The 20,137-nt window shown below is 35.8% G+C and overlaps 1 protein-coding gene across 1 annotated transcript in view; it reads left to right on the forward strand.

The window, feature by feature from the left end:
• Positions 1 to 20,137, forward strand: part of LOC149803808 (uncharacterized) — a 151,283-nt gene that overhangs the window by 79,682 nt on the left and 51,464 nt on the right. The window contains exons 7-12 of the mRNA XM_089953619.1: positions 7,115 to 7,207; positions 10,376 to 10,429; positions 13,461 to 13,622; positions 14,417 to 15,205; positions 15,885 to 15,980; positions 16,349 to 16,468. Of these exons, the coding sequence (XP_089809745.1) occupies positions 7,115 to 7,207; positions 10,376 to 10,429; positions 13,461 to 13,622; positions 14,417 to 15,205; positions 15,885 to 15,980; positions 16,349 to 16,468 (1,314 nt within the window). The remainder of the gene's footprint in view (positions 1 to 7,114; positions 7,208 to 10,375; positions 10,430 to 13,460; positions 13,623 to 14,416; positions 15,206 to 15,884; positions 15,981 to 16,348; positions 16,469 to 20,137) is intronic.

Here is a 20,137-nt window from a genome sequence, read left to right on the forward strand (position 1 = left end):
TGAGTTGTGAGGACTGAAACATTGATGGGTTTAGTCAGTTTTGAAGTTAGCTTACTTTTATTGAAAGCAGTGAATCTTCATTTTGAAGCACTAAAGCATAATTCCTGCAAACAGCAAAGATTTTCTGGTGCAGATGTGTGTTAACAGAGTTTTAAAAATAATTTTGCTTTCTTTTGTGATACGTTGTTGATTTTTATTAGAACCATTTCAGTCAGATCTTCTCAGCTGTAATAAACTGTAAAGTGAAAGTAATTGAGAGTTTAATTACAGTTAAGGCAGCAAACATGGAGTTTAGTTGACTTTGTGATTAGTATACTGGTAAGTTTGATCTTTAATTTTAGGACATGATTTTTCTTGTATTTAGGATGTTACATATCAGATTATTTAGATAGGTCCTTTGGATGTACATACAGTAAGTACACCAAGACCAAAATAAGAATACTTTTACAAATCAGCCTTTTTAAAACTTTGACAGCATAGAGCTGATATATTAGATATTGGATGTGATGACACATCAAGTTTCTCATTACATTATGTATTAACTTGTTATTTTTATTTGTATGGCACAGCAACACTATAAAGGTGAAATCATGCTGAGACAGCTAAAATAAAATGTTTTGCCCAAGCACACATAACCGTCATATATTGATGGTGAGATTGTGAAAGGTCTGCTATGTAGGTACATATTTGTGAAGATTTTACCATCTTTCAGTTTTAGACCTTTTATAATTGTTTGCAAAGCCAGGGTTTTTACACAGTGGTCTGTAATAAGTTAACATGATATAGATTTTGCATTGAATTAGGTATCTGTACCATTTGCTCTTGATTTGATCATTTCACTTTGATGCACACAACATACTTTCACTTGACATTTGACCATGATCACCATCGTTTTTGGTCCAGTAATACAGTTTTATCATTCCAGCAAACCACAGGCAGCATACATAAATGGATGACAATCTCTGTCACATTTATATAGTCAGATGATCGTTGATTGTAAATTTTGCAATAGTTTAAGTGTCTTATGTAGTAGGCATAGGAATTTAATATAGTACTGTATATACTTGCTTATAAGTCAACTCTAAGTGCAAACAACAAGATCCTGATTTGCCATACGTATTGCTCCTGCAGGTCAGGTCTATTTTGTTTATTCCACTGATTGTCAAAAAACTGGACAGACCCAGATCTGCTGATGCATTATGGGATGGCAGATCTGGGTCTGTGCAGTTTGCAGTTGGACTCGTAAGCGAGTACAGATGGTATTTTAGGTATTTGAATGTTTAAATCAACATGGTGGTACTAATGATGGAAACTTCATATTGATCATGTTAGCAATTACCTTGATAAGTGGCTAATTTACTTTGTGACAAGTAAACATATATGATCCAAATTTACACTTTGGAAGGCAATCATATCATGTTAACCCTGTTAGTGCTGAGGTGAATTATGGTGTTAATTGTGGGTTTTAGAAGCAGCGATGATAAATTGTACCAAGCATTAGAAAAAGAGAAAAATAAAATTCTAACCCACAAAACAAATTTCATCATTAAAATGATTCAGATGTGTTGTGTCTTTGACCCCGTAATATACATGGTAGTTTTATGATAGAACTTGGGTCACAATATGTTCACATGAATCATTGCATGAGTTGTCAGTATGAATGTCTTATATTTGGGTGCTATGGAGTTGCATAATAGTAAGTTTCTTTTTTGCATGCACATCTTAAATTGGGCATGTTGTGTTATGGCATGTGTCAGTCTGTCCATGCACAGGTCCATCACATTGCTTTTCTAGCTCTTAACTTTGTAATAGTCGTAAAGATTTTCATGAAACTTTGCCTAAGTATATGTTATGAGTAGATGATGTCATGTACCATTGACAGATCCCTTGCCCTAATTTCAAAGTCATGGCATAGAAATGGCCTTGCCTACAGTAACACTTTTGGACCAATGAAAATATTGTTATATCTTGGGGCTTAAAAGTAAGCAACAGGACAAGGTCAACCCAACAAGCATTACATTTCCAAAATATAAATTTATTTAAATAAAATATAAAATCTAACAAAGAGAAAGAATTAATAATAACTTACAGTATATGAATTCCTAGAATATCCTAAACTGTGCTATCAGTTTCTCACTAATCTGGAAACTGTCCAAAGGTATTCTGAATAAAGGTTCTAATGTGTTTCTGTGCTGCTATGCTGACACTACTGAAGAATCACAGTTATTAATCCAAACATTTTAATTTCAATGTAATCCTGTGAACATGTAATGTCCCTGAAGTCCATGAAAATTCACATAATCCAATAGAATTATTTAAATACTCAGGTCAGAATAAATTCACATCATCTGATAAGTAGTGACTGTTTAAATAAAAGATTCTCTACTCTGCTAAACCAATGAACAAATCACTATTTATTCCTGAGGACTCTTACAAAACTGGCATAGACTGAAGAATGTAATATGTTGTGTGTATTTTCATTATATAGTCTCATTATGCACATTAGATAAATGTAATCTGATTCACTAAAAGATTCTGGAACAATTAAATCATTTTACTTCAAAATATCTCAAACAGTTGTGTTCTGACCATCTCAAACTATTGAACCAATCAACAATTAGGGCATACGTGATAACTCTACATTGCAAATGCACTCCTACATTCATGTGTTGTTTATGTGTCCTCCATTGAAATTAAAGCATGAAATATTTGATCTAATAGTTTTTGACTTGACCCTTGCAATAGCCCTTGGTTTATGAATGAAATTGCTACAACATAGTGTACATGTACTTTACTATAGTGTTTGCTAGCTACTGAATTCTAGAATTAAAATACAAATGTCATTAACCCAAATGACTTATAATAAAAATATATATTAATTTAAATAGATGATAACAGTGGTTAGAGTGTCCGCCTCAGATGCGGGAGTTTGTGGGTTTGATTTTAGGCTGAGTCATACCAAAGACTTACAAAAATGGTACTAACAGCTGCCTCGCTTGGCGCTCAGCATTTAGAGGTTAGTGTTAGGACTGGTCGGCCAAGTGTCAGGATAATGTGATGTGGCGTTCTGTCGTATTGGGGTGGGGTTCTCCCAATATAATTTAATTAAATTAAATTGAAAGTTCCACCCTGGCTCGTTAGGTTAGAAAGTTAAATTAGTGATGATGTAGATTTACAGCTCTGAGCCCCCAGTCAGCAATGCCGACGGTTAAATTATAGAGAACACGAAGATGAAATTCAATCAATAACAATTTAATAAATGTGATAATTTAAAACGATAACTTCCAATCACTCGTCTTTCCCTCGACCAAGTGACAGCCTAATTCATCCCGTGATTTACAGTGTGAGTTCGATTTTCCCCCTGTCCTTGCATCTACTTATCTATTTCTTCCCGCTGATTCTTCCTTCTTTCCATTCCTCTAACTCCTCCTTTGTCTCTGTTTCCCTCTCTACTATCTCCTCCTCCAACTTCGCTCCCAGACTTCAACTTCTCCTGACTTCTCTCCTTTCTTCTCCTTTCCTCCGTCTCTACTATCTCCTCCTCCAATTTGCTCCTAGACTTCAACTTGTCCTGAGTTCTCTCCTTTCTTCTCTTTTCCTCCGTCTCTCTATCTGAGACTACGGGACCAAACTGAAACTGGTCTGTCCCTCAAAGCTTCCTGTGAAAAACCACAAGGCGTTAACAAATGTTTTATCGAACCTCACCTCACACTATAACGACAATTAACCATCAGATAGCTGTCACTGTTTCGGCCACGCATGCATACACATCGAAATTCCCACACACTTCTTGCAGGGTAAACAATGGCGTAATAACACAGTATCAGCGAATTGTTATACAGACATCAATACATTGCGTCACGTCAGTATATTCACATATATATTTAATCTCATCGTACTACAATCTGACAAAATCAGACGCATGTCTGTACATTACAAATATTAAACAATGGCAAAATCTATAATCATATGAACATATGTGTTAGTCTACTATAAAATACCCACATAGCAAATTACAATATTAACTCTTACGACGGCTGCAAGCTATATAATTCTTTACAAATATCAACTCATTTCTTCAAAATATGCAAACATATTAACAAAACAAAGTAATTCTTCGTACTATGATTCTAGTAATAATAAAATATACATACGACCTACAATTAAAATGCAGTCGCATTCCACAAAGACCGAACAAATATCTACTGACCTTTTGAAGCTTTCTGTACTTAGAATTTCCCGCTCTAAGATTTTCCCGCCAATAACGAATGGCTATTCGGAGTTACGCTAACCTCTTCTCTGGGTAATTTCTCTCAGCGAATTTAACTTTTGCCGGAAAACGCAGGGATATCATTCTACCCAAATCAAGGTCTCCCCCCATCTCGATTCTGATTGGGTGGCGCTGTGCCCCTGTCCAATCGTCTTAGTGGCCAGTTCAATCTGTCTGTCTGTTTGCAGGGGAAAGAAGTTAGGACACTCCCACTTCTTCAGGCAATTTCTTTTGATCTGGGAACATTTCGACACCTAGGTGATAACTGGCTATCGGGTGCCTCGCAACTCCGATGTCCGGTTTTTCGATTCTAGCCACAACTGTCTTACGTAACGGATTAGTGCTAGCCTTCGGCAATGTTCGACATCAAACAATGACCTGTCAGAATTACCTTGATTATACATGTTTCAAACTGGGCTACTCTGGGTCGGGGTAAACATGACATGTGACTGGGTGGGACATTATGCTACATGTCTGCGGCATGATGCCCCAGTGCTAGACATGACTATAAACTGTCACACTGCAGACATCATAGCGATATGACTGAAATTTTTTTAAACTACGTTAAAAATCAAAATCACACACACACACACTGATCTTGTATACTCACTAAATTATGCAGACTGGTTCATAGCATACTAAAGTATGCAAGGTCGTAATTGCATTTTATCTTAGGTCATGAATACAACATTTTGGAAATTGTCTTACGTTGAATAGAAATCTGTCTGTATTAATTAGAGAAATTGTATTCATTGCAAAAAGAATTCTGTACAGATTTAAATACTTATACTTAAATTATCCTGGTCCAAAGCATAATTTCATATCTTCAAAGAGAGAGAGAGAGAGAGACACACACACACACACACACACACACACACACACACACACACACACACACACACACACACACACACACACACACACACACACACACACAAGCTTTGTTAGCATAATGCCTGGGAAAAAGTACATATATGAGGTTTTGTATTAAAGTAATGCTGCTTTTATATCTGCCTTTTCTCTTAAGGCACATATCAAACTGTATAACAATGGCAGAATTGTTTTGAAGGATTTTGTAAGAGGTGAGCTATCAAGACTAGATAAAGATGGTATTTGTGGGTTTTAATGAAGGATCTTTGTAATAATACTTTAATCCTAAGCTTACTTTGGGAATGCATTTAATATGGGTAAATAGAATGAAAGACAAAGAGAAATCAATGATGGTATATGACAGTAAATCAATGTTAGTGCATTTTATGTTTCTTGTCACGACTCGATGTCAATTCAACATTAGCAGTTTGAAGCTTTTATTTATAGAGTATGGTTTGCAGATGTTCCCATTCCATTCTTTTTTGTCACAAAAAAACATAAGTGTACATAATTAAAATCTTAGCCTGTTAGACAGACTGTTTTCACTACTTCTAGTTCATATCATTTAATTCATAACAGTGATTAGACATGCATACCAATCGAGCAACAAAATGTTCTTTCTTTTCTTTTTTCATGAGTGGTTTGGTTTTAGCATCTAAAAACGATATTATGTGAGTTTAGTCAATTACTTTTTTATTTTTTATCTGACTTTCATGTTGCTACTGCAAAAATAGCTGAAAAATAATTTTCATATACATGTATGTTACCATGGTAACATCCATAGTTGAAACTGGGTGATAAAAGGGTTAAAGGTAATATTTACTGGGGTCAGTTGGATAAGATTTTTCCTTGGGTGGGTGGGGGAATGTTATCTTCAGAATTTCCATGGACATGTAGTGTATCACCAAATTAAGGAGCTAAAGGTCAGAAAGAAAAGGATGCAGATTTGGGAAAACTAGAGATCAGGTGATTGTATTGGTCAAAGTTATTAATATTATTATTTTTAGTAGTAGTATTTATGTCAATTTACATGTACTTGAATTTGACATCCCCACCTCCCATTTACAGTTTGTTCATCATTGCGAATACAACAGTAAATATAGATTGCAAGCAGATGGAATCATGTTGACGGTAAGATTCATTGGGGTCAGTTTGATATTTTTCTTGGGTGGGTGAGGGGAATGTATCTGAAGAATTTCCAGGGACATATAGTGTCACCAAATTAAGGAGCTAAAATGGTTAGAAAGAAAAGGATGCAGATTTAGGAAAACTAGAGATGAGGAGATTGTCTGGTCAAAGTTATTAATATTTTTTAGTAGTAGTAGTAGTAGTGGTAGTATTTACGTCAGTTTACATGTACATGTACTTAAATTTAACATCCCCTCATCCCATTTCCAATTTGTTCATCATTGTGAATGCAACAGTAAACAGAGATTGCAGCCAGACTGTTGATAAAAAACTGGCTTTCATTGCATACTACAGAAGAGGCTTTGTGTAGCTTCAGAAATAAAAGTGTGCATGATTTGTACCAGACCTGTGTTGTACATGACAGAAGGAACATCTCTAGTCTGGTAATATTATATACATGACACGCGTAACATCTCCAGTCTGCAAGTATGACTACAGTAGAAATTGGACAGGTAACAGCTCTTTGTAATTCATGCCTCCAAGCTTTTTAGTGCCAAAGTGACAGCTGTGTCTCAGAATACTTAGGGTTTGCAGGATTTTTTTATACACTTAATATGGAAATAAGGAATAACAAAGTGATATTGGAAACATCACATTCTGAATATCTGTTTTATAACTCCATGGCAAGTGTAAATATTATATAGTGTATTCAGTTTGTGTCTCAGTTAAATAAGACCATGTTTCCAGTGTAAAGAGAGAGGTTTTGATTCATATATGTATTTAAAGCTCATTAATAGCTCAAAAGATAATTATTAATATTCTTCCTTTTTTTTCCCCTTATTTCAGATGGCAAAGTCAACAGAGATGCATGTGAACAGAACCACACCACCCCCTCCCAGTCCTTCCAAGACACCCACCAATCCTGGCACCAAGTTTGAGGTATGATCCCTTGTCAGTCTTTGTTATTCAGTCTGGAATTGTCAGCTAAGATTCTTCTTCATTAGAATTTTATTTTGCATTTTTTGGTAAGCTAATGAAGATGGCAAGTGTAAATTACCATTTAAGCAACAAGACAGTAATTATTGGATATAAAGGCATTCAAATGCAAACAAGATAGACCCAGATTTGCTATCACATAATTTGGTGGTAGAGCATGGTCTGCTGTGTTAATACTAATCATGATCTCATCTAAACAGTGTAGGTCCTTGTCTGCTGGTGTGTTCTCAGGGTTTACCTTGTACACAGTACATAGATCCTTGTCTGCTGGTGTGTTCTCAGGGTTTACCTTGTTCACAGTACATAGATCCTTGTCTGCTGGTGTGTTCTCAGGTTTACCTTGTTTACAGTACATAGATCCTTGTCTGCTGATGTGTTCTCAGGGTTTACCTTGTTCACAGTACATAGATCCTTGTATGCTGGTGTGTTCTCAGGGTTTACCTTGTTCACAGTACATAGATCCTTGTTTGCTGGAGTGTTCTCAGGGTTTACCTTGTTCACAGTACATAGATCCTTGTCTGCTGGTGTGTTCTCAGGGTTTACCTTGTTCACAGTACATAGATCCTTGTCTTCTGGTGTGTTCTCAGGGTTTACCTTGTTCACAGTACATAGATCCTTGTCTGCTGGTGTGTTCTCAGAGTTTACCTTGTTCACAGTACATAGATCCTTGTCTGCTGGTGTGTTCTCAGGGTCTCATCTAAACAGTGTAGGTCTTTGTCTGCTGGTGTGTTCTCAGGGTTTACCTTGTACACAGTACATAGATCCTTGTCTTCTTGTGTATTCTCTGGGTTTGTTTTGTTCACAGTATGTAGATCAAGCATTGGCAACCTTTTTTTGTATAGCGTATCACTCTCCCCCCCCCCCCCCCGATTAATTACAAAATTAACGAGCATGTGCCACAGGTAAGAAAGTAACACTGTTAAAATTGAGATTTTTGGCTGCCCTTTGTGTGCTACACAAATCTCTTGATGTGCCACCTTGTGGCATGCGTGCCATAGGTTAGTGACCCCTGTTGTAGATCCTTGTCTGCAGGTATATTAGGGTTTATGTTTACAGCATGTAGATCTTTGTCTGTTAGTATATTGTCCAGGTTTATGTTGTTCACAGTACATAGACCCTTAATGTGTGGGCATGTTATGAGATTTTGCTGTTTACAGTATATTGACTTTTTTCTGCTGGTTTTATATCCAGGTTTACATTGCTCAAGGTACATATACCATTGTCTACAGGTGCATTATCAGAGTTTATGTAGTTTTTATTTGGATATGCATTTTGAATGGATAAATATCATGGTTTATTCTTGAACTGAAAATTTAGGAGGATGTCTGTCCCCACAGTTGGAAAAGAAAAGGAGACATGTTTAGAAACTATTGGGAGGCTGATCAAAGTAAACAAGGAAGGACTGCAAAAATGCTGTGCAGTTTTTGTGCATTCAGTTTGTGTTGTAGAAATTAGTGTGAATCCCACATATGTGCATCCTAGAATGGACCTTGAAAATTTGTAATCTCTTTCAGCAAATTTGAAAAATAATTAACTTTTTCAGGTTTTAGAAGTCATGGAATGGGACAATGTAAATAATTTTTCATCAGTTTTTATATAATCATTCTCTTGTGGCAAACAGGTTCAAATAATTGGTGGACAGTGTCGGAATGAAAAAGTCACAAATGTATAATATGTATTAGTAGGTCTCTACAACCTTGTTTTTAGTCATACTGGTCATAGACAGAAGAGCTTATGGAAAGGTATTTTTTCCTTTGTCTGTCTGTCCATGGTAACCATCGTAAACAATCTTGTCATCAGTACTTTTCCTCAATTGATGGCTATATCAGCATGTTATTTTTGCAAAATGACCTTTTCTTGTCCTAAATAAAAATGTTTCTGATTTGACATGCAGTATTATTGTAGTAGTGGCAACCATCTTGAAAATCTTGTTATTGTTACTTCTCCAGAAGACAAAGTCATAAGACTTCATATGATATCTAGTTGGTCCAATTTGACATAACTGTCTTGAAAATCTTGTTATTGTTACTTCTCCAGAAGACAAAGTCATAAGACTTCATATGATGTCTAGTTGGTCCAGTCTGACATAACTGTCTTGAAAATCTTGTTATTGTTACTTCTCCAGAAGACAAAGTCATAAGACTTCATATGATATCTAGTTGGTCCAATTTGACATAACTGTCTTGAAAATCTTGTTATTGTTACTTCTCCAGAAGACAAAGTCATAAGACTTCATATGATGTCTAGTTGGTCCAGTCTGACATAACTGTCTTGAAAATCTTGTTATTGTTACTTCTCCAGAAGACAAAGTCATAAGACTTCATATGATGTCTAGTTGGTCCAATTTGACATAACTGTCTTGAAAATCTTGTTATTGTTACTTCTCCAGAAGACAAAGTCATAAGACTTCATATGATGTCTAGTTGGTCCAGTCTGACATAACTGTCTTAAAAATCTTGTGATCACTACTCCTTCTGAATGGATGGCAATCGCATAATTTATGATCACACTCATCAAGCATGGACTGATTTTTGTATATATTTACAATATTGGGAGAAACCACCTGCAGAATGCAACCAACAGCCACAATATTTTTCTGCAAAATATGTTTTGATACTATTATGAACATCTGCATCACAAAACAGCAATAAACGCCACTAATATTTATTTAATCCTTTGTAACCATGACCACTTAAGGGTGCCTGCATCTATACAAACAGCTTTGAATGACCACATCACAACAGGAAATAAACACTATTGAATCTTTTATAGCCTTGACCACTTAGGAGGGTTTGTTTTAAACACAGCAGTGGTACATGAATTTTCCTGTGAGAGTGAAAATGAATTATTTTTGTGATGTCTGGATATTTAGGTCAGTGAGTGCAATGTTATAGTCAGAGTTGTTGTTTACAATATTCATTTTGGATGAAAGTATGAATGTTTGACGTACAAGTTTTTAGTTATTGATATGGTTCCATTAGACATGTAACATGACTCAATAATATCTTGACTTTTTGCATGAAAATGATAATTATATAGATTGGCTTTTGAGAGTTTTATACCTATGGCAGACTACAATAGAGTAATTGGGATTTTTATTTTTTATTTCAGGACCTTATGTACATGAAAAAAGGATGGCTGATTAAAATGGGAACATCAGAAAAGGTATAACACAAATATTTCATAATGAGATCAGCAGTTGGATGTAAATGGATAAAATGCAAAATAGGACTGCTTTTTGAAGGTACCGCTCAGTTATGTCTCTTTAAATCCAGTTCATTTATGCATTTGCCACCAAAAAAATACAAATTTTAGCTTATTGTATAGTCCTTGATTTACATCATCTGTTAGGCATCATCCATTCACAGTTGCTGTTGACAACTTCTCAAAAATCACTATCAAGAATTTGACCCAACTTTTAAAGAAAACAACCAGATATGAAGGTCTTTGTAATTTGTGCAAATTATGCTTATCTGCAATCAAATATTACCACCATAGAAAAACCATTTAAAGTTGTTCTCAAAAAACCAAATGCCAGAATTTGACCGAATTTGAAAGAAAACTTCTTGGTATAGATGATTTTCAGTTTACTACAGATGATGTCGGCCCACAATTAGATATCATCATCTGCTGTAAATTTTGGCTACCATTATGAAGAAAATAGAAAAATGAAATGACATCTTTGAAAATGGCACATCAGACTTTGTCCAAAACAACCTTCAGGCATGAATAGCTTTCAGACATGTGCAAATGATGCCAATTCACCATTAATAAAAATGGAAAATACTTTGAGTGACTTCTCAAAAACACTCAACAGAATCTGATAAATTTGACATTAAGTATCTTGGCATGATAGGCTTTACATTTGTACAAATGGTGCCAATCTCTTAAAATTAGAAAATTTTTCTTAACTTTTAAATGACTGAATTTGGGCATAAAAACTTGAAAAAAAATTCTTCTTCATAACATACACATTCAACAGCATTCGAAGAATATTTCTACAGAAAGCATCCTACTCATCCAGAGTTTTTGGGCAACTGCTCTTGCATTTGGCTCTTAGGTAGATGCCAGCAAGGTGAGCCATTTCAGGCCTTGGACCTCTTGTTCAAAAGATTATTTAGTAGTTATATGTAACTAGAATGATTATTTTAATTTACCCTTGAAGCAGGTGATTTTTAGCTCTGCTGGACATAGATGTGAAGAGCTTGTAGGATGACCTGTTTTCTGTCATCTGTCATCTGACATATCTTTAACTGTTACCACAAGTTCGTTATCAGTACTTCTCCTAAATTACTTGGAGGGTTGCCTTTAAACTTTACACACATGTTCATCACAAGGTCTAGTCAGTCCTAAATGAAAATTGTGTTGATCTAGTTTCCAGTATGCCACCTTGGCAGCCATATTGAAAATATTGTTATCATTACTCAGAATTGGAAGTCATATCAACTTGGAGTATTCACCAGAAGAATTTTTAAGATGTCCAGTTGATCCTAAATGAGAATGAACCTGTATGGAGATCCAATATGGACATATCAGTGGCCATCTTGCAAGTTGTCTTAATACTACACCTCTTGAGTGGATGGTCATATGAACATGGGAGTTTCACTGAAAGACTTTATTAATATCAGGTTGATCAGAAATGAAAATGGTGTCAATCTGATGCCTTGTATGGCTGCCACAGCAGCTGTCTTGAAAAACTTGCTATTATTACTCCTTCTGAATCATATCAGTATGGGATTATCACCAGAAGACTCTTGTGTCTGGTTGGTCGTAATTGAAATTGTGCCATCTGACATCCAATATGGTCACCTGGGCAGTCATTTTGGAAATCTTGTTATCACATTTCTTCTGAACTGGCAGCCATTTTGGAAATATTGTTATCACACTCCTCTTGAACGGATAGTCATATCTGCATGGTGTGTTCACCAGAAATTTGCTGATAATGTCCAGTTTGTCCTAATGAAAATGGTTCATCATGGACATCCAGTTTCTCCACCAGTGTCCATCTTGAAAATCTTGTCACTACTCCTGAGTGGATGATCATATGAAAACTGAGGGTTTCACTAAAAGACTTCTTGTGATGTCTAGTTGGGCCTAAATGAAAATGGCGCTGATTGATCATCCAATATAGCTGATGCTTATCTAATGTTTAATATGGCTGTCATGGAAGCCTTTTGAAAATATTATTGTCACTACTTCTGAATGGAAACAGTAGCAATAGCAAGATTTCCAAGATGGCGGCTGTGGTTGATGTCCAATTGGCATTTTCAGTAAGGACAAACTAGGGTACTCCTCCTGGACGGGAAGTCATATCAACATGGGGTATTAACCAGAAGTTTTCTAATGGTATACGTTTTGTCCTAAATGAAAAAGGTGCTGTTCTTTTACCCAATAGGGTTACTGCAATGGCTAATTTGGAAATCTTATTACTCAGGAATATCAGAGATGGTGTCATCACTCAGCAGTTTAAAAAAAAGAAGAAATGGTCTTATCTTGAGTTCCTGGAAATTCATTTTGGAAAGTAGATTGTAAGTCTGTATGAGAGTCTGTTTGCTAGTAGATTGCTGTGAAACCTAGCATTTGTTATGGTCATCATCAAGATATATGCATGCTGATAGTACTGTTTTTGCATGAGTTGTGCCTTTTTCCTTGTCATAGACACCTCACCATCATAGGGTAGGTTGGGGGCAGGAGATGCCGGATATGTTTATGAAAGGAAATTGCTCACCATTCCTCTCATTCTACTTAACTTGAAAGTTTTAGGGTCAGTCTTTGTTTTCATTAATTCCTAGTAAGAAAGAAAAGACTCCTGAAGGAAAATATATCTCTCTAAAGTTAAATATACGTACACTGTCAAATAGGGCACTGTTGTCCTCTGTTATTTTACTGCCTTGGTAGAGAAAGGCAACTAACAAGATTTGATGAGATTTCTGTCTTGCTGTACCTCTATGGCTGTCATATCTGTGTTAACTTGATGCATAATACAATTCACTTTTCTGTCAGAAACAGTAATGTTCGTGTTGTGAAGAATGTTAATGGTTTGTGATACATTTTGTGTTGATGTTTCTACAAGTCAGATTCAAGGGGAATTCATCAGCATACATTTGCAGGTGAGAGACCAGGTCACAAGAAATAATTGTTTTGAAACGAGTAATGCGTAACAGAAGCTAATAATTTTCATCAATTTTGTTACCAGGATTGGAAGAAACATTGGTTTGTTCTGACGGGTAATTCATTGCGTTACTACAAAGATGCCAAAGCCGAGGAAGGTGGTAGCTTAGATGGGAGGATAGATCTGTCCAGCTGTTATGATATTGCTGAACTTAATATACCAAGGAATTATGGATTTCGTATCAAGGTAAGCACTGCTAAAATAAATTCACCACACAAAAACATTGTATGTGAATTATTTACTAACACCAAGATGCACAGTATTTTGTGTTCCTGATATGGTAATTTAGCCAGTGCTTGTCTGTAAATATCATCTTTTGTATTCTTTCTTGTAACATTTATTTGAAAATGTTTATCTTTGTTAATTTTTTTGTGCAGTTCTTGATTTGTACATTTTTTAAAAATTTCCTTAAAATTTGCTACTGTTGTGCTGATGTGTGGTTAAATGCAAACATACATAATTAATTTTCAGTACTTCGACTTGTTGGTACTTCCTAGCTTACTTCACCCATTTTGATCTGTCACATAGTAGAACAGTTTTGTGATATTGGTCTGCAAGATGTGCCTGAAACTGAAAAGATCTTCTCTCTCTAAAGTTTTAATGACTGTATCTTTTAAGAAAATTGTACACATGGACTAAATGTCTCAAAAGAGCTGAATACATTGATGAAGATTCACTAATCTGATAATTTTGAGCTTGTCCAAAATTTCTTGATGGGGCCACATTTTATATATGTATATACTTAATTATACTGTTAATTTGCTATTTTATTTCATGGATTGTCCATTTATGCTGATTTTTTAGTTGCGACAAGACACAGAGACCTAATCTTTCTGAGAAACAAGATAATGATCTACCCCCATTCACAGATATAAGTACTGATGAAAATACAATTTTCCAAAACAAATAAAACATTTATCGCCATGAATTTACAGTACAGTATAAAAGGACAATTTTTAATGACTAGCTTTTATTTCCAGACAGGAAATGGAGAATACGTGCTGTCTGCCATGACATCAGGTATTCGTAACAACTGGATGAAAGCTATTCGCTTATGCATGGACCTTCAGTCTGGAGTCAAGAAAACTGGACCAAATGCTGAAACTACACCAGCTGCCACCTCACCAAGAACAATTGATGATCTTCACCTTGAGTCTTCCACCAGTAGTCAACTTTCGACTGGAAATACAGAGAAATCCAGACTATTGCGTGATCTAACAAAGCCAGCGAGGCGACACTATTCAGATGTAAATCCTTCAAATGTTGGTAAATTGTTCTCACTTAAGGACGTGGGAAATCATGATGTCTTGCTGAGCCAGTCTGCCATTTTGTCCCTACCAGCAGAGAAACATTTGGAGCAGGCAGCATCTAACACTAGTGAGAGTATTGAATCTCAATCCACTTCAAGCTCCAAAAGTGGAAATTACCCATCCTCATCCAGCCAAGAAACATTCTGGTCCAGCACAACTGGTTTGCCCATGCGAAGATATGTGGAGGGAAGTGATAGCCTCACTTCCTCAGGGCAGTCTGCAGAGAGTTTGCCTAAACCTGGTGGCAGGTCTGGTGGTGATAAGAGTGAGGATGAGGAGGAAAGAATGCGAAGGGCCAAATCACCCAGTACCAAAATTAAAGAGCGATCACGGACGAAGACACCAAAACTGCATTCACCACCACCAGAACAGAAGGAACCATATAACTTTCTTATGTCCATTCCTGGAGAAAGGGTAGGGGAAGATCAAGAGTCTGTTCATTCAGAGGATATGGATGAGGTAAGTGGATACTTTCATTTGCAGTGCATGAGAAACATTAAATAATAGTGTAGTAGTGTTTCACAGCATCAAATTAGAAATGAGCTTGGTTTTTATATTGTTTGATTAAAGAAAAATGTTTAATGGATAAAGTAACTTTAATAATAATCACTTTACATTTTTTAAATCTTTTTTACTTATCAGAATGTGATTCTTTCAGAGAATTCGGTTAGTTGCATTCCTTATCACTTTTCAGTCTTAGTGGGTGTGAATGATTTCTGCAGAGGATATCATTAGAAGACATTGCAGTGATTTGTGACTGTTAAAAATGATTATTTAATCTTGCCTCAAATAACCAAGGAAGGACTCCAACTGATATTCTAGAAATTAGGGGCATCACAGTTGTTTTGGGGATCACCATGTGAACCAAGTTCAATTAGGATAAAAGTTATCCTTGATTCCTGTATAGAAATTTAAGAAAGATGTAAACAATTGAAACAATACTTCACATTTAATGATATTAATTTCTTACGTGTATTAGAATAGCTATCATTTCACAGCAGTGAAAAACTGAGGCATCATCAGCATTTTCCTGAACAGTTGTTTTATTTTGCTTTAAAGTGCATAAAAAGATACTACTTTCAGTAGGTGGTATGCTCTTCTGCTGCATACATCTTTTTTATTCATTTTCTTTTATCAGGAACATTATAATGATGGCCATATTGAAGCCGATGACCTTGGGGCTACAGCCTCCTCAGGAGCAGATGTGACATTGGTGGATCTTTTGGAAAATGAGGTTGGTTCGGGAACTCTTACCTTACAGTAGTTTTGCTTACATTTGCAATGGTTGAAGTATTGGGTAAAGACCTTTTTCTTAAATATTACATAAACTGAAATTAGATTTGGGTCTCACAGCAGTTAAAAAAAGAAATGGTTAAAAAAAGAAATGGTCTTGCCTTGAAGTCCAGGCAATTCTTTTTGCCCAGTAGAGCATGAGTCCCTTCAAGGGACTTTTGTCATTTAGTTGTATGGTAATATCCTTTAACTTCTTATTATCAAAATATAGAAAATGAATATGACTCTTACCAGAGCATTGAGAGTATGTATTGGATGTATTCCTTCTAATTTAAACATGATTTATTTTAGTTTTTCATTTCTTACCAGGTTGTTTCTTTGAAAGACCGTTTAGAGACGACACAACAAGAGCTGGTGAAAATGCATGATGCCAATCGTGACTTGACCAACAAGCTTCAGTCAGTTGTGCGTGAAAAAGATACCTCTCAGGTACGGTTTCAACATTTTTGGGGGTTTAAATTTTGTTATGGTCACCAGCAGTACCTTGCATATTCCATTATATTTTTGCTTACCTCTGTTGTGTGAATTGATGATAAACTTGTTTGGTGTGGCAGAATTTGTTTTACATTACAAAGCTTTTAGCTTTTGGTTTGGTTTTCATTGCTAGTGAAATATAATTTGTATGCTTCCGGTTTCATGTTTATATACCAAAGTGGCTTTTATTGCTTTAGCTACATGATTAGAAATTAGAGAAATTAAGCTTTTCCATACTCGTTTTACCTGCTAAGATTAACAGAAATATATGGATCAGTTTTACAGTGGTGACAGCATTGTTGTTAACACTGTTAAAATTTTGTTTGAAACTTTGTGCATAAACCTCATCTTGAGCAGTGTTTCATGTGATTACGTGAAACTACATGCTTTTTTAGGGGTTTCATTTTCAGTCACTGAGATCAAAAGTTGATGGAAGCAACCTGTTTTTCCTATTCCGGTATGATTAGTATCTGGGTCATGCTGTTGCGAAGTAAGCCAGATGTATCATTCTTGGGGACCACTCCGGTGGCCTAGAGGTTAGAGCATCTTCCTCAGATGCGGGAGGTCATGGGTTCAATCCCCGGTCGAGTCATACCAAAGTCTTACAAAATGGTACTAACAGCTGCCTTACTGGGTGTTCAGCATTAAGAGATTAGTGTTAGGACTGGTCAGCCTGGTGTCAGGATAATATGTCTGGGTGGGACATCATACTATGTGTCTGTGGCATGATGCCTCAGTACTAGACATCACTATAAACTGCCACATTGCTGACATCGTATTGATGTGACTGAAAAATTTTTAAAGCGATGTTAAAAGTCCAAATCACATCACATCATATCATTCTTGGGAATGCATGGAACATTGCAGTGTAGTTAATTTTTACTTTAAGTTTAAAATTTTCCCTGACATCTAACCTTTTAATTCTAATACTTGTGTAGATTCTATTCTAGAACCAAAAATTAAGGGGAGAACCTCCCCTCAGGTTAAAGAAGGGGAGGTTAAAGAAGAGGGGAGTAGGAATTTTGTGGAAAATTGGAGGAATTTAATGAAGAAAATAAAGGTAGGACTTGAAAATATAATGTACAATTTTCATGCATTTGGTTGAACATTTAGTGCTATGTTGTTATAAGTGAGCATATATTCTGCAGTTGTGCATCCTAGAAATTGAATAAACTCTGAATTTATTTTACTTAAGTTATCTGCTCACAACCTTAACACCAGTTAGACCATTACAATTTAATGAGTTAAACAAAAAACTGCAAAAATAAAGCATTAGGTAATCAATTCAACATAGATTCGGTAGGTCAAAGTTCTTTATAATGTTTGGCATTTTGAAATAATTACAAAATTGTCAATGTTTTTATTTGTATACTCAAGGAAACTGGTAAATATTCTTAATATAAATATGTAAATTTTGATGAAATAAAAATTAGAGATTGGTGTTTGTAGAATGGATTCTCCATACTTGCAAGTTAGGATGTAGTGGACAAAATATCAAACAAAAATTAGAGAGTGATGTTTATTAGGATAGATTTTCCATACCTGTCTATCACCTTCTGTCTGTTATCTGTCCATCCACATAGCGAGTTTCAGCTTGTTTACTGCTTGACCAATTTTAATTAAACTTTCTTTGGACGTGCTTTTCAGAAATTGTTTTAAGGGTTACTCTTAAAGCATTGGTGTGTTTCTAGTGTATTATTTATATAAGAAAATATGTTCATCCCTTGTATATACATTTTAGATGAGTTAGCTCCCTTAGGGTATGTTATGCTTTGGAGGTACATTCCTTATTCTGATGTTGACATACTGAATAAAACACTTAAGATATTTAGCTCTAATGGGCAATGACCAGAAGATCTTATGGTATGGTCTGTTGTCTATCATCCAATGTCCATTGTCTGTTTGTCCACTAGCACAAGATATGCTACTCTTTTTAAACTGAAGAAATGCCATGGAATTTTGCCCACACATTCATCCCATGGTCCGAAATGAAAATGGTGCTGCTTGAACATCCAATAGGGCCACCACAATGATCATCGTGAAAATCTTGTCATGGATGGTTACGTCAGCATTGGGTTTTCACTGAACGACTTCATACATATATTGTTGACTCTAAATGACTTCCACAGTGGCCGTCTTGAAAATCTTGCTGCTACTCCAGCGCAGTGAAAAGTAATATTCAGCATGAGGTTTTCACCGGAAGCCTTCTCATACTGTTTAATTAGTCCTACATGAAAATAGAATATGAACTAGTCCAATAGAACAAATAACTGCCTCATTAAGTAATGTATTTCTGCACAATCTTAGTGTAATATACTTTGCATGTTTTAGTTCAGTTTTAGAGCATTACTAAGAGTAACCCCAATACCCATGGGTTTCTAATGAATTGTCCAGTTCACACTTGTTCATGATTTGATTTGAAGTGCCACCAGTACCATGCACTGTGAGTGCTCATGGCATGTATTATTGGCTTGTTCAATCTTCAGTAGAAATTGACATAGTCTATTTGCCAGTTTCAGGTCATGGTATGTTGCCTGACTCTTGGGTTACATTTTACTTCAGGCTGACATTGAGAATTAGCTATGAAGACTAACATGTAATTGATTTTTGCTGAATCTTACAAACAATCCTGAATTGGAAAAAAATAATATACTGATGATTTAAATCACAAAAATTTTGCTTAATAGAATTAGAAATTGTGTGTGATACTACCATACATGGGCCTGACTGATGCAAAAAGTCTAATTTTTCATGCAAACAATTATGTATTTTTTGAAATACAGTGCTTAAGAAAGTTTTTAATGTAAATCTTCTTAAGTCTAGGACCACAATCTTCCATCTTTTACCTTATCAGTTAATTATTTTTCTTAATTTATTACCTCTTTGTCTTCCTTCTTTATGCCCACTTGAGTCTTGTGAATCTGGCATATTTGTGAATTGTTTTATTAGTTCATGAATTAGTTTTAGTAGTCATGACCGTATATATTCACTTCTAAGTGAGGTCCAACTGTAAACATCATGAACCCTGATCTGCCACAGATCTGGGTCTATGCTGTTTGTTTTACTGCTTACTCTGAAGAAACATAATATACCCAGCTATGCTGGTGCATTATGTGCTGGCAGATCTGGATCTCTACAGTTTAAAGTTAGATTTGTCTTGTAAGCAAGTATATACAGTACATCCAGTTGTGCTTTCTTTGTATATACAGTAGTATGGCATATAACAAATGTGGACACAAGAAGGTATTATGAGACACTCACCCCACCTGTTTTGCCAGCACAGGCTGTGCATTCATGGATGGCTGTCTGATATGTTGTCTTTGGACCAGTGACCAGTCACTTGACACCTGGCACAGGTCATGGGTTTCTGGTCACCACCACTCCCCAGTCTTTGGGCTTTGAACACTGGTTACCTGGTTTTGATTATCAGTCTGGGAATAGAGACTGAATCATCCTCCCCCACGTTCCATATTGCATTTGAATCCCCATGGTAATATGGAGTTGGTTTGTGCTCATCCAACTAGGAAGGGGCATCATATCAGCTTTCTGTCCTTCTGTGTTCTTTTTTTGTCCCTATGGGATATGTGGACCTCCCTTTCTGGGAAGTGAATTTTCCTCCTACCC

Source organism: Sinohyriopsis cumingii, chromosome 3 (assembly GCF_028554795.1).
Source record: "Sinohyriopsis cumingii isolate HCF-2022 chromosome 3, ASM2855479v2, whole genome shotgun sequence".
Classification (NCBI taxonomy): domain Eukaryota; kingdom Metazoa; phylum Mollusca; class Bivalvia; order Unionida; family Unionidae; genus Sinohyriopsis; species Sinohyriopsis cumingii.